The sequence below is a fragment of the Elephantulus edwardii genome, unplaced genomic scaffold (assembly GCF_000299155.1).
Source record: "Elephantulus edwardii isolate Elephantulus edwardi_28Jun2011 unplaced genomic scaffold, EleEdw1.0 scaffold00072, whole genome shotgun sequence".
Classification (NCBI taxonomy): domain Eukaryota; kingdom Metazoa; phylum Chordata; class Mammalia; order Macroscelidea; family Macroscelididae; genus Elephantulus; species Elephantulus edwardii.
Window position 1 is genome coordinate 153,734 of NW_006399822.1, and position 13,753 is coordinate 167,486.

Consider the following 13,753-nt stretch of genomic DNA (forward strand, 5'->3'; position numbering starts at 1 on the left):
TTCTCTCTGTCTCTCCCCTCTGTCTCTCCTTTCTCTCTGTCTCTCCCCTCTGTCTCTCCTCTCTCTGTCTTTCTCCTCTCCCCCCCCTCCTTCTTCCTGCTCCCTCTCTGTCTCTCTCTCCTGAGTCTGCATGTGTCTCTGTCTCTCTTCTTTCTGACTCTTGGCTTCTGTCCCCATCTGGACACTCTGCCCCGTCCCTCCTGCAGGAGCTGACCTCCATCACTGGCTGTCTCTGTTCTGACATCAGCTGAGAGTCTAACTGGGTGCCTTTGTGGATCCTGCCCCCTCGTCCCAGCGAGGCCCCCTCAAGGCACAGTCAGTTTGCCCATCCTCACTGACCACAGCAGGCTCAGCTGTGCAGTTGTCCACGTGTGTGCTGACCAAGCACTGCTTAGCCTCCCACATGGACACATTGTCCTCACCTCACCCATTACAGACGTGGAAACCGAGGCACAGAGAGAGGAAAGGGACTGTCCAAGCCTGCCTGACTCTCCTCTGAGTCGGCCTGGTGTCCCCCACCCTGAGACCCAGCCCCCAGCTCCATCCAGGCTGTGAGATGCCTGGGGGCATGTCAGTGAGTGGAGGGATCCTGTATCCTCCTGAGGGGGAAAGGGGAGCCCACAGGACCTCGCAGAGTCTTGTACCCTGCTGTTAGTTGGCTAATCCATTCGTCTGTCCATCTGCTTTCTCCATGCACCACTGATCCTTCACTCTGTATATGTCCGGCCCATGAGCCCTTATCTCCTAGAAGAGACCTGAGGCCTTTCCTCTCTGGGTTTCCACTGGGAGACCTGCCTGGGCACACGGAACAAGGAGCAGAGGGGAAGTGCCCATTCCCCGAGCCCTGCCCTTGTCCAGCCTTGGACTTACCTGCATGTTTACTCACTTCAACACGTGCACACATGCACACACGCCCCAAAATCAACCCAGATGCTGGCTAACGACTACTCATCCATCAAACCACCTGTCCCCCACCCATCTGCGTACTTGTCCTCTCATCCAGTCACCCACCACACTCAGCCATCCTCAGCCAGCCACCACACTCAACTCGCTGTCCACCCACCCATTTCTCAACCCACCCACCCAAGGCCACTCGTCCACAATCTGCCTATGATTCCATCCATGCATGCACCCACACACCCACCTGTCCTCCAGCCACATGCACTCACCTGTCTACCCACCCACCTACCCACCTGTCTATCCATCCACCATCCCCCCTCCCACCCAGGCATTGCTCTATACACCCACCCACTCTCTGTCCTCCCATCAGACAGCTACATGGCCACATCCGTTAACACAGCCCGCTCATAGTGGGGTCTACCAGTCTGCACAGGGCGCCTTAGCCTCAGTGCCACTGCATGGGGAAGGGAAGAGCTGAGGTGCCCGTCCCTCCCACACTACCTGACCAGGCTGGGTGAGAAGGGCTCCCCCCTTCCCCTGAGCCCCCAGCCTGGCAAGCCTGTTGGCAGTGGGCAGGCCCAGGTGATAGAGCTGTCGTGCCTGCCACTTCCAGGGGGCTGCTGCTGGTGGGGACCCCCACAGCTAGATAGGCAATGTGCGTCTTTCACCGGCCAGCCTCAGAGTGAGTGGGCTTTCAGCAGCTGGATAGCATTTGTGACCTCTGGAGCAGAAGGAAGGTTGGCCAGCCACTTTCCGTTCCTAATTCTACCTGTATAACTTCGCTCAGCCCCAGGGTAGTGCAGAGGGTGGGGGCAAGCTTGGAGGGTACCCTCGGGGACTCAAGGCCAGGTGCCTGGGAGCGCATCTTCAGCTTGCTGGCCACCATGGTCACTGCAGCATCCAGGCCCACATGTGCCCAGACACTTCCCTTGGCCATCACAGGTGAGATGAGACTCCAGGGCCCACACCCTTGCCAAGGGCCACAGTGACATGTGGACCCTGTCATCTCTCCATGTGTGTGGCTACTTACTAGACAGAAGGACACAGCCCATCACCTGCCTTTGGCACCCCTCATGGGTCTCTTCCCTGCCATTGAGGGCGGGCTTGGTGGTCAGCATGCTTTTGTGGGAGAGTGGATGCTGAATGGCTTTTGTGAGGTGAACACACAATGTCATCCTCACCCAGTTCCCCGGAAAGACCCTGCCCTTGTCCCCCACCTGATGGTGAACAGCACACACCACCATGCCTGATTTGGGAGCTCTCACAGTGTGACCTCCTGGGCCAGCTTCTTCCCCTCAGCTGGGGCACGAGGTCACCCGTGGGGCCGCGAGTGCGCTCTCTCTGAGGGGGGCACTCCATGGTCTGGGTTGGCCACCACTTACTCATCTGCCCCACCCCTCACGGGCGTTTAGACAATTTCCAGGCTGCGATTATTAGGGAAAGTGGCCAGCGAGTGGACGAGCGCCCTGTCTAGCCTCACTGTGTGTTACTGTGTTTCCATCAGTGGTACACCTAAGACTGAACTGCTGCATTGTGGGGGTTGGGCTCACTGTACCCCCGTTATCCTCCTTTCATCTTCTTGCCTTGTTGCTGTTGTTATGTGCTATCGAGTCAGCTGCGATCCATAGCAACCCCTCAGTACAGCAGCTCTGAAGCCTGTTCTGTCCTGAGCCAGTCTCACTGACTCTGACACACCTCACCCCATTGCCCCAGTTACTGTACCATCTCATCCGGGATCATTCTCGCCTGTGCTGTCCCTTCACAATTCTGAGCATGATGTCCTTTCTAAGGATCGGTGTCACTTGGCCACATGCCCAGAGTCTGTGAGATGGAGCTTCAAAGTCCTAGCCTCCAAGAAGAAACTTGGTTTCAGCCTCTCCAAGACAGACCTGTTTGTTTTCTTGGCAGTCCATGGTTTGTTCAAGACTCTTCTCCAACACCAGAACTCAAAGGCATCAATTCTTCTTCTGTCACACTTAGCCACGGTCCAGCTCTCTGAAGAATAGCAAGTAATCGCAAAGACCATGGCCTGGATCAGGCACATCTTAGTCTCTAGACTGACACTGTTGCTCCTCAGTACTCTGGAGAATTCCCTGACAGCAGATTTTCCCAACTTAATTCACCTTTTGATTTCCTGACTGATGCTGCTGAGAGCCTACTGTCCTCATTTTGCAGGCAAGGAAATCAAGGCCTAGGCTGGAGAAAACCACTTTGCAAAGTGAACGCAGTGTAACAGCATAATAACATTTTAGCATGTGACAGCAGTTCACATCCTTGGCCTGTCAGGGCCACCTGGCTGCTTCCCTGAGTGGCCCCGTCATGAGCAGTGCTATGATGACAGTCTTCCTCAGCAAGTGTCCGTGTCCACCTGTGGTCACCTGTTGAGAAAACCTGGCTAGAGGTGGCATTGCTGATGCAGAGACCAGGAGTGGGCAGCGGCGCCAGTGGGAGGTGGCCTGTGATGCAGGCAGGTCTGAAGGCCGTGGAGTGAGAATGCAGTGGGGGCTGACCCTATGGGGCAGGGAAGGCTTCTTTAGGGAGGAGGCTGTGAGCCCAAACCTGAGTGGTGATATGCTGCAGGGCTAGGGGACAACCTTGCAAATATCTCGAGTAAAGCAGTGGAGGAAATGGACTCAGCACGCGCCAAGGTCCTGAGACAGGAGGACCTGCAGGAGCGAGCGGAGGTGGGTAGCTGGACTGAGGAGGGAAGCAAGGGTGGTGCAGGTATGTGTGACAGGGAACAGAGAGGGGTGGAGGGACCAGAGAGGCACAAAGGAGCAAACAGGAGCCATGGAAGGGGGTGGGAAGTGAGGAGATGTGTGCAGCTATAGAGGCGTGTAGAGCACAGGGGGACAGGGAGAGGGACAGGGCCTCCAGCAGTGCGGAAACACAAGGAGATGTGGAGGTGTGGAGAAATGGGAAACCAGCCTCAGGCCCTGCGTCAAGGGACAGACTTTTTGCCTTGACCACCAAGTGTTTGACAAGACCCATTTACAGGATACAAAGTGGGCTGTGGATTTCCAAGCCAGAGACACTGGGCATGAGACAGAGAGAAGGCCGGTCTGTCTGGCCAGATCCCCAAGCCTGGGCACCAAAGAGCTGGCTCAGAAGTGGTGGTGGGCCCAGTGCCTACTGGGAAGGTCCTCAGAGGTCTTGTTCAGCTGTGCTGCTTTGCACTGTGGTGACCAGAGGGTCTTGGAGCCCAGGTGGACGCATGTCTTTTGTCAGTTCATGGTGACTGTCAGCTTCCTGCTGTGTGGGGTGCACTGTCGTGCTGGGCAGGCAGCTGCCCTGTGGCTGCATGTTTCCAGTTAGGGGACCCTCGGACCCTATGCTCCCTCAGATTTGAGTGCTGTTAACTGTCCCTTTCTACTGAGAGCCAGAGCTGGAACTGCCGTACTGTTCCCCCAAAGGGTTCAAGCAGGAAAGGAGAGGGAACCCCACCAGGATTCTGCTGTGTTCTCACTGTAAATGTACTCTCCGTCTCAACTATCCACAGCCCAGAGAAGCAGGAGTTGGCGCCCACACTTTGCAGCTGGTAAACTGAGCCTGAGAGAAGTTCTGCCCATGTTTCCCCAGGTTCACAGTCTATGGCAGAGTCAACCAGGCCATTTCCTGACCCCAAACCAGCGCTGTTTCCTTGGTGACCTCGTGAACTTTGCCATCGTCACCCAAGGGCTGATGGTCTGCAATTCCCACCAGGTTGGCCTTGTTGGTTCCTACCCCGAGGTGGGGAAGTGACCACACTGAGGCATGTGTCAGGCAGCCTGGGCTGAAGGGCAGGGACAGCAGGGAGCAGGTTAATGGATGGTGGACCAGGCAGCTGAGGCCAAGACCAGGAAGGGCTGGGGAGGGAGGAACCCCAGCCTGGCCCCAGAGTCATCAAGGGGACAGAGGAGGAGGAAATACTAATCGTTTTATTTTTATATTATTACTTATTTACCATGCGCAGAGCCTTAATAGAAACCAGATGTCGAGAGATTCGAGGTCCAGCTCTGGGATTCATTAGGACTTCGTGCCCCCCCCCCCAATCCCTCTTGCCTTCACTACCAGGGATCAAAGTAGCCATCCCTTCTGGCATTGACCTTGGGCCCCTGGTCACTATAGACTCAAGTGAATGTGGGGATACCGTCTCATGTCCTGAGTCATCCCCCAGTTCCTCCAGTTCACTCAGCTTGGGAACGAGATGTCCATCACTGTTCATGGACCCTTGGGTGTGGCCTCTTTCTAGAGCTCCTGCCTTACTTTTTCCCTTAACAGACTTTTTAAAGAGCAGTTTTAAGTTTACAGAAAACTCACACAGAAAGTACAGAGTTCCCATGTCCTCTCTCTCTCCTTTCTCTTTCCTCTCTCTCCTCTCTCTCTCTTACACCACCCCCCACCCCCAGTATCCTTCTATTAGCAACATCTTGCATTACTGTGGCCCATTTGCTACATTACATTGTATTCACCAAAGCCCATGCCTGTGGAATATTTGTGACAACTGAGGAGTCTTACTGATACACTGTTGCTCAGGAAAGCCGGGGTCAGCTAGCACCAGGCCTTGCTCAATGCCTCACAATCATCACAATCATCGCAACCCCACACATAACACGCAGAATAAAACCCTGCCCAATCCTGCTCCATTCCCACAGCTGGAGCGATTTTTGAGCCCACTTTGCAATCACTGTCCCTCTGTCTTTCTGGAAAAGAGCTATAGAGAAACAGCAGCAGCAGGAAGGTGAGGATGTGGGAGGTCAGTCTCTCTGAAGGACCAGGAAGATCATTTGAACAAAGGCAAGCAGGAGTTGAAGGTCAACCTTGAGGCCATGAGAGAGCTGAGTCTGAAATCAGATCAGAATTTGCAAAGGTCCTGAGGCAGTTACAGTCCCACAGTCGAGGGCCCTGCAGTGGCTGCCACAGAACAAGCAAGAGAGAGAAAGACTTGGATGGAAAGACAAGAGTGATGGCCACCAATGAAAGCCTCCACGGTCACTCTTGGCTGTTGGCCTGGGGTCTTAGGAAAAAGAAGTCCTGTAAGGGTTATAAGGGATGACTGACACCTTTGGTTCTCGAGAAATTCCAGCCAATGGGTTTGCTTTTAGAGCAATGGACTGAAGCCTGGTGCAGGACACAGGCGAGAATTTAGAGGGATGGGGTCAGCTCTGATGCTGTCCTCTCTGCTGTGGGTTATGGCTAGGGACCACAATCCTCAGCAGAGGCTAATATACAAGCTGCTGTGAGTCTCAGGGCCTGGCATGGACATTCCTTACGTCCTCCCCACCTGGAGGGCACCCCTGAGGGCAGGCAGACCTGACTGTACAGGAAAGAAGGGCTTTCTCCTGCTCCTCGACTTTGTCCTGTAGGGAAGGGGTGTTCAGATAATTAAAGAGGAAAATAGTGCAATGAGCATTCCAAGTGTAGCTTCCTCTTCTCCGGGCCCTGCTCAGCTCACCGTCATCAGGGCAGGCCAGGGACTGTCCCACTTACAGGCAGGAGACTGAGGCTGGGGCTGGGGGACTGTGTACTGAGCCCAGAGCCTCACCCATCCTGCCACCCTTATCCTTGACAGAAGGGGAAACCAAGGCACAGCATTCTTAGGAGGTGATGTCATCTTGGAGTGTAGCTACCTCCCAGAGCCCACAGGATACCCCAGCACAGCTTCTGCCAGGCATTTGCTGCCTCCGAGACCTGGTCCTGGTCTGAGAGGCCCACCAGGGAAGGTGAAGAGAGGGCTGGAATTTTGGAGACCCCACCCAGGCTTCTGGGGGCCCAGCACCAGGAGCTGGCTGGTTCTGGGCTCCCCTCCCTGGACTTCAGTCTTCTCATCTACCCACCCCCACCCCACTCCAGACTGACCACGCTGGCCCACAGTGTCGGCTCTCTGTCACCCTCACAGGGGTTCTCTGCCCATATCCTCTAAGGCTTTGTGAGGGTTCAAGGTGACAGAGCGGAAACAGAGTCACACACTTCAAGGCATGGGCTTGCAGAGGGGTTGAGCAGAGGAGGATGCTAACATCATTCTCAGAATGTTCTAGAACCCCATGGCTGAGAGCACTGGACTGTGGCAGGTTCCCAGCTGCGTGGGGTGGGCTGGAAACTGCTGGCGGATGGCGACAGTGATGGATGGGGTGGCTTGTTCCGACGCATTCCGTGTTCTTTCCCACCGCTCTGCCTGGCCAGGGAGGGCAGCTTCCTGTGCCGGCGGATTAGGGGACTTGAGCTGGGAACTGGAAGCATCGTCTGGGAACAACACAGGGTCTCCCATGGGGACACCACAGGGCTCTGGGAATTGTCGGGGGGGGGGGTGAGATGCCGAGAGGCCAAGGGAGGGGCGGGCTGGAGACTGGAGCCATGATTATCTCCAAGGACTGGGGAGCAGAGTTATCTTCAGGCCTGAGGCTGCCCAGTACCCCACCGGGGTTTAAAAGACCCAGCTCCTTATCAGTTGGGACAATGATGGGGTTCCTGTCTGGCCTGAACCCTGAAAGTCCACCATAGCACCCGACTCCTTCCTCCTGCCCTGGGACACCTTGCCTCTCACAGGAGGATCTGCAGAACATCAGGGCATCTCACCATCCAGCCCACTCCCAGGGGCCAATCCCTGGCTGTCAGGGTCTTCCGACTTGTGAAATCCCATGCAAAGCTATATAAATAGATGCAAATGAGCATGTGGCCCTCCACCCCCGCCCCAGAGACCCTGCCTCCTCGCCCGTCCTGCCTGCACGCCAAGGGATGCCCGCTCCACTCAACACCCCCCTCTGGGTCCTGGCTGGCCTACAGGGGCTCCCAGCCCTGCAGTGCCCCCGTCGATGGGAGACCCAGACAGCTGTGTGTCCTTGAGCAGGCACTGAGCCATGGTCCCTATTTGTGGTGGCAGCAGGGCCTCCTGGGGTGTGTGAGGGTTGGAGGAGGCCCTGCAGTGCCACACACACATACACACAGGGGACAAGCAGGGACTGAGGACGCAGGTGGACCCTACGGGGCAGTGAGAACAGAGGGGAACCTTGCCCCCAGATGCCCCTCTGGGAGCCGGCAGCTCTCCAGGTGGCCATGTCACTCTGCCAGTGTGGCTATGCCAGCTGCTCCGTCCACATGGGCACCGCCGGGTGGCCTTGGCAGAGGGCAGACACTGTCACCTCCAGTCAACCCTGCCTGGACAGCTTCCTGCTCCAGCTGGCTTGTGGGCATGGGGTCTGTTCCTGGGTCATCTGCCTGGGCTCTCGACCTCATCAGGCTCTGGGAGTGGGTGTGATGGTGACCGGGACTCAGGGCTTATTTGCGGCAGGGGCAGTCACCAGTGGCCCAGAGGACAGGGTGGCCTGGTTACAGCTGCAGAGGCCCTGGCTGTCAGTTTTGCTCTGCCGGCGTCCATAGATAGGGCAGTGAGACTGGGCCTTAGGTCTGTGGGGCCTGGCTTCTACCCAACTGTCTGTCTGTCTGTGCTCCTGGCTTCTCATAGCACCAGAAGGGTGGTGCACCCCCTCTACAGTACGTGGAAGCCCTCATGCATGTGGGCACTGCCAGAAACATGGGTAAGTGTGTGTCCTCACACTATGGTGCCAGCTGCCAGCACAGGGCCACCACCTCCCTCTCCCAGCATCACAGCCACTACTGACTGGGCCGCTCAGAGAATACCCAGATTAGGGGATGTCCACCTCGGGGCCCCTGCTGTGCTCCCCACTGCTCCTCAGCGGGGCTTTTTAACCCTCATTTTCTGTTTGGATTTAGCCTCAGAGTCCAAGTGGACCTCTGAGGACAGACTTTGAGATGTTGGAACAAATCTGTGTCCTGCCTGACCCCCGAGCCCAAGCCCGTGCTTGAACTTTGTGATATTCTGGTCCTGTCCTGCCTGGCACCCCCAAGCACCTGACCCAGCCACTGACCACGGGCAGCAGGTCAGACAGAGGGCGGGCCAGGATGCCTGCACCTCCTCAGGCCCTAGTGCCACCTTTGCCTTGTTTGGTTGTTCTCGGGTGACCAGGGGCCCCACAGCCAGGCCTGGCATTGATGGGTCCCCACAGCTGCGGCCACATATGTGCCCAGCCATCAGCAGGCAGCAGCCTGGCAAGCGGACGGAGGGGAGGGGAAGTGCAAGCACCCAGCGGGAGAGAGTCCAGGCGGCTACAGCTGATGGGGACAGCAGGTGCGGGTGGCCGGTGGCTGCTGTCACCAGTCCCCTCCCCCTTCCTAGGCTGACCCCACAGCCAGGGTCTCCCAGATCCCAGCAGCACACAGGGGGGGCAGGTCCTCTGCCCCTCGCTCTGCAGAAAGGTGGGGTGGGCTGCTGGGGGGTGAGTGCACAACACGGCGAATGCTACCCCCGCCACTACTCACTGTAAACGGCTGGGAGACCCCTCACCCCGGCCACGCACGTGCACGAATGCTCACGTGTGCAGGCTCTTCATGTACACACGGTCCACGTCCTGGGGTGGAAAGGAGGCAGGAGGATGAGGAAGGCTCTGTACTCTTCAAACATTTGTAGCCAAAGGTACTGGGGTCCCCACACCATAACCCCTCCTCCACCTTCCTGCCTGCCCTGGTGCTGAGGGTAACCCAGCTCCTGCGCGCGGGGGGGGGGGGAGGGAGGGTCCCAAGGGTGGGTCCTGTCACAGGTAAAGCCTCTGAGCCGTCCTCTCAGCCCTGGTTGTAATTGTGGAGTGTGAACCGTCTGGCCCTGGCTGTCCTTGGCCCAGGGTGAAGGGGGTGTGCTTGGTTCCTAAGACGGTCCAGCAGCCCTCTCCACCCCCAGATTCCCTCTCCTCCAAGCACTGTTTCAGGGGCAGTCCCTTGTCCTCTGTCCCACTCGCTGGCAGCACGGCCAGCATGGACTCTCCAGCCCCAGGCTGACTCCTTCACCAGCTTCCTGCTCTGAGGTGGGACGCTGACCCTGGAGCTGTGAGTGGCTGGAAGGTCTAAGGCTGGCCGTGTCCCCCCTTGTTGGTGGTCAGGATCTGCTGGGGCAGGCAGGGTCCACCCTATCCCAGGCACTGCAAGGGGCCCTCGAGTGGTGGCCTGGGCCAGAGCAGCCTCGCTTGCAGTCTGGTAGACATGCTCACCTGGGCCCTGAGCAGAGACCCAGGGCAGAGCATGTCCATGTCCCAGCCTGCCCTCCAGGTGACCTGAGGGGCCTCGTATGTCAGGTGCACCCTCACCTGGCATGGGTGGGGCAGGCAGGCTCTTCCAGGCTCACATCTGCATGCCTCACCTGGGAGGACACCTGTGGCCGTTGCTGGCTCCAGTGGGCACGTGGGGGTCATGGGGGTGCTTGACTTCCCCTGTTGGCCAGCGTCTCACTGTCTCTCTCCCATCTCTCCTGACCTCCGTATCCAGCAGACCGAAAGAAGAAGACAGCAGCAATGCCCAACTCCCCGGCCGAGGTGAAGACACAGCTCCGGTCCACGCCACCCAGCATGCCACCACCACCACCTGCCACGGTCCAGGGAGCCTCAAGGCACCCCTCCTTCACACCCCACACAAGTAAGTGGCCCAAGGCTGGGCCGTGGGTGGCTGGACAGAGGGCAGGCAGGGCAGAGAGCCCTCCCCTCCTGTAATGCCAGAGGGCATGAGGCCCCACCCTGGACATGCTGAGGAAGCTGGCCTCATATGAGCACGAGTTCCGGTCCCACCCATATGTCTGCACATCTGGCTCCTCTCGGTTCCAGCCGTGTGACCGTGAGCTAGCCGCATCATCTCCTGTGCTTGCCCTGGTGGTCCTGGGGGTCCTGCTTCTCTAGCCGTTCTAGGATCAGAGTTGGCCAAGTTCTGAAGCCCCCCACCAGTCACTATCCAGAGCGCAGACCTGGGGACTTTCCAGGGCCATGGCATTCACCTGTCTGCTGGTGCTGGCCTGGGAGAAGGTCCGGGCGTCAGGATATCAGACCAGGGTGAGGACTGCTGGGAGCAGGGGCCTTCCTGACCACTCTCCCCTGCCCCCAGTCCTCCCAGCCCACTTGGGACTGGAACACACAGCACCAGTGTCACGAGTGGACATTACGAGCCACAGCTGGTGGGTACGGAGAATGGTCATGCTGGGCCCTGGAGCTGGCTGTGTGGCTGCAGCCCTGACCTCGAGGCTGGGCTGGGGGTGATGCTGAGTCCATCTCAGGAAGTGGCCTTGGTGACAGTGACACAGAGATGCCCGGTTGGACTGGCCAGGGGCAGCCTGCAGGACACGTTACTAGACACTGTAGGATGAGTCTTGTTCTCTCAGTATTCGGGAAGTTGGCAGCTTGGGGACATTCGCAGCTATGGTTAGATGCTCAGCTGACAATCACATGGTCAGTGGTTCGCACCCACGAGCTTCTCAGGAGAAAGACGAAATGGCCTGCTCCATAAGGATTTCCGGCCTTGGGGACCCTATGAGGTCCCGTGCTGTCTGCAGCGTGACTGGCAGGTGGTGAGTGGCTTTAGGTGGGAAGAGGGAGGCCCCAGGTGTGGGACAGTCTGTAAGACAGTATGACTCCACAAGTCCACACCACCCTATGTTCAGGGCCACTAAGTCCCACACTCGGAGCCTTCCCCAAGGTCTGGAATTAGATAAAGCCCTTCCCTAGAGAAGGGTCTTTACTCCTTGGCCTGTGGCCCTTAGTATCCACCAGGCTGCCTCCCTCCTGCTTTCATCCCTCACCCTCAAGGCTCACTCTCCCCCTTCCCCAGCCTTGTTGCTGGAAGGGAAGATGTAGGGTCCAGATGTTCCTGTTTAGGGTCGGGCTGTGGTCAGCTGGATCTTCTGGACTTTGCCTCTGGCCCCTGAGCAGATGCAAGTGTGCTGGTGAGGGGTGCTGGCCCATGAGCTGCATCTTTCCTGCCCTCTGGCACCCTGTTATGATGGCATGGGGCCCCACTTTCCTGGAAGAGCAGGGAGCTGACAGAAAAAAGACCCACAGCTTCATTTTCAGGCTGACACTCATGTCACCAGCTGCAGATGGCGTGAGAAGCCCCAGGCTGCCCCCGAGGTGGCCCTTTATATGTCCCTAAACCACACGATTCCCTGGAAGCCGGCGGTCAGCCATGTCTGAGCACCTGGCCAGCAGCAGCCTGAGCTGAGGACTCTGCTGGCCTGGCCAGGCAGTCCTGGCAACACTCCCAGTCAAGTTAAGAGGCTGACCTTGAACCAGAGCTCAGGGCTGCCCTGTTTCTTGCCTGGTGGCCATCCTGACCCTTCAAAGTTCGGCAAGAATTCATTTTGGGATTGAAGCCCCAGCACGACCACAGAGGTAGGAGAGAGAGTTGTAGGAAATAAAAACTGTAGGAAAGAATATACCCAGTGTGAGCTACCTACTGGAAGGATCCATGCCGACCAATGCTCTATCATTCCCTTGGTTACCTCCTATGATGGGAGTCTTACTACCTGTGCTGACAGGCCTGCACACTGCTTATCACTTCCACCACTAATTCCAGCTCAGGCAGGCTTGGTCTCCCTTCATGATTTGGTCTGTTCTCCCTCCAACCGCTCATTCTGGGCCTCATTTTAGATCTTACTGGGCCAGGCTGTTAGATTTCCAGCAAGTTTCCAAACCCACAGTTCAGGGTGGCAGGTCCCTTGTGCATGGTGCTGAGCAAGACCGCCAAAGTACCTTCTGGGAAGCACGTTGCTAAGAGACAGTCTACCCACCCACCTCGTAGATGGATGCTGAAATTCTCTGGGGCTCCCAAAGGTCACCCTCCCCAGCTGCGTTAAGAGAGGAGGCAGAGGTCCAGAGGGGCCTGCTGGCCAGGAGGTGACAGAATTCTGTTCCCAGAGATGTTTCAGGGGCAGGAGCCAGCTAAGGCCCACCCATCCCACCGGCTGGCCCCTTGCTGACAGCCTTTTTTTCTCATTTTGCTTACAGATGGAGCGGATGGGCCTGTGACGTTTCTGCCCCCTGGCCGTAATCATGGCTGCTTAAAGTGGTCCATGGTCTGTCTCTGTAAGTAAAAGAACAGAAACCATGGTTGCCAGGCTCCCTCCATGCCCCAGGAGAGGCCCAATGACCTCTGTACCCCATTTCTGCTCAGGCTGTGTAAGCCCTGATGTCCGAGAGGGTCTCAAGTACAGGCCCCCGGCCACTGATCCCAGCTGTGTGCCCTCTGACAGGTCCCAGGGGTTCTGCTCTCCTCTCTGAATGCAGTTTGGGCCCACGTGGAGCTGAGAGGGCAGGAGGGGCTCTGTCGGGGTGGACAGGGAAGGCAGTGCCCCTGAGGGCAGCGCACCACCTCCATGCCTCAGTAGCCCCTGTGAATGGGCGTGATCACACCACCCACTGTGATGACAACAGAAATCAAGGGGCCCGCTGGCTCATGCCAACAGCTGACCACCCCGCTCTCACTGGGGCACTGCCCACAGGTCCGCATGCAGGAGCACGTCCAGCCGTGTTCACAGCAGATGTCATGGTGGGTCAGAGCAGATACCCACAGAGCAGGGGGGCTGTGTGACCTCAGGCATCTGGAGCAGGTCAAATAGAAGAATGACAGGGCACAGAGTGTGAGGAGTTAGAGCATGCTGTCACTGAGGATGACAGAGTGACCGTGGGAGGTTAGAACTGTCGCCTGGGACAACAGAGTGACCTTGGGGGGGGTTAGAACTCTCACCTGGGACAACAGAGTGACCATGGGAGGGTTAGAACTCACTGTCACCGAGGACAACAAAGTGACCATGGAGGGTTAGAACTCGCTGTCACCGAGGACGGCAGAGTGACCATGCCGGGGGGGGAGGTTAGAACTCTCTGTCATCTGGGACGACAGAGTGACCATGGGGGGGTTAGAACTCGCTGTCACCTGGGACGACAGAGTGACCATGCGGGGGGGATGTTAGAACTCTCTGTCATCTGGGACGACAGAGTGACCATGGGGGGGTTAGAACTCGCTGTCACCTGGGACGACAGAGTGACCA

At 57.6% G+C, this 13,753-nt stretch overlaps 1 protein-coding gene across 1 annotated transcript in view; it reads left to right on the forward strand.

The window, feature by feature from the left end:
* The window catches only part of CBFA2T3 (core-binding factor, runt domain, alpha subunit 2; translocated to, 3), a 32,878-nt gene that overhangs the window by 3,493 nt on the left and 15,632 nt on the right, over window positions 1-13,753 (forward strand). Inside the window, exons 3-7 of the mRNA XM_006888852.1 lie at window positions 1,688-1,842; window positions 3,481-3,584; window positions 8,342-8,414; window positions 10,216-10,359; window positions 12,714-12,791. Coding sequence (XP_006888914.1) covers window positions 1,688-1,842; window positions 3,481-3,584; window positions 8,342-8,414; window positions 10,216-10,359; window positions 12,714-12,791 — 554 coding nt within the window. The remainder of the gene's footprint in view (window positions 1-1,687; window positions 1,843-3,480; window positions 3,585-8,341; window positions 8,415-10,215; window positions 10,360-12,713; window positions 12,792-13,753) is intronic.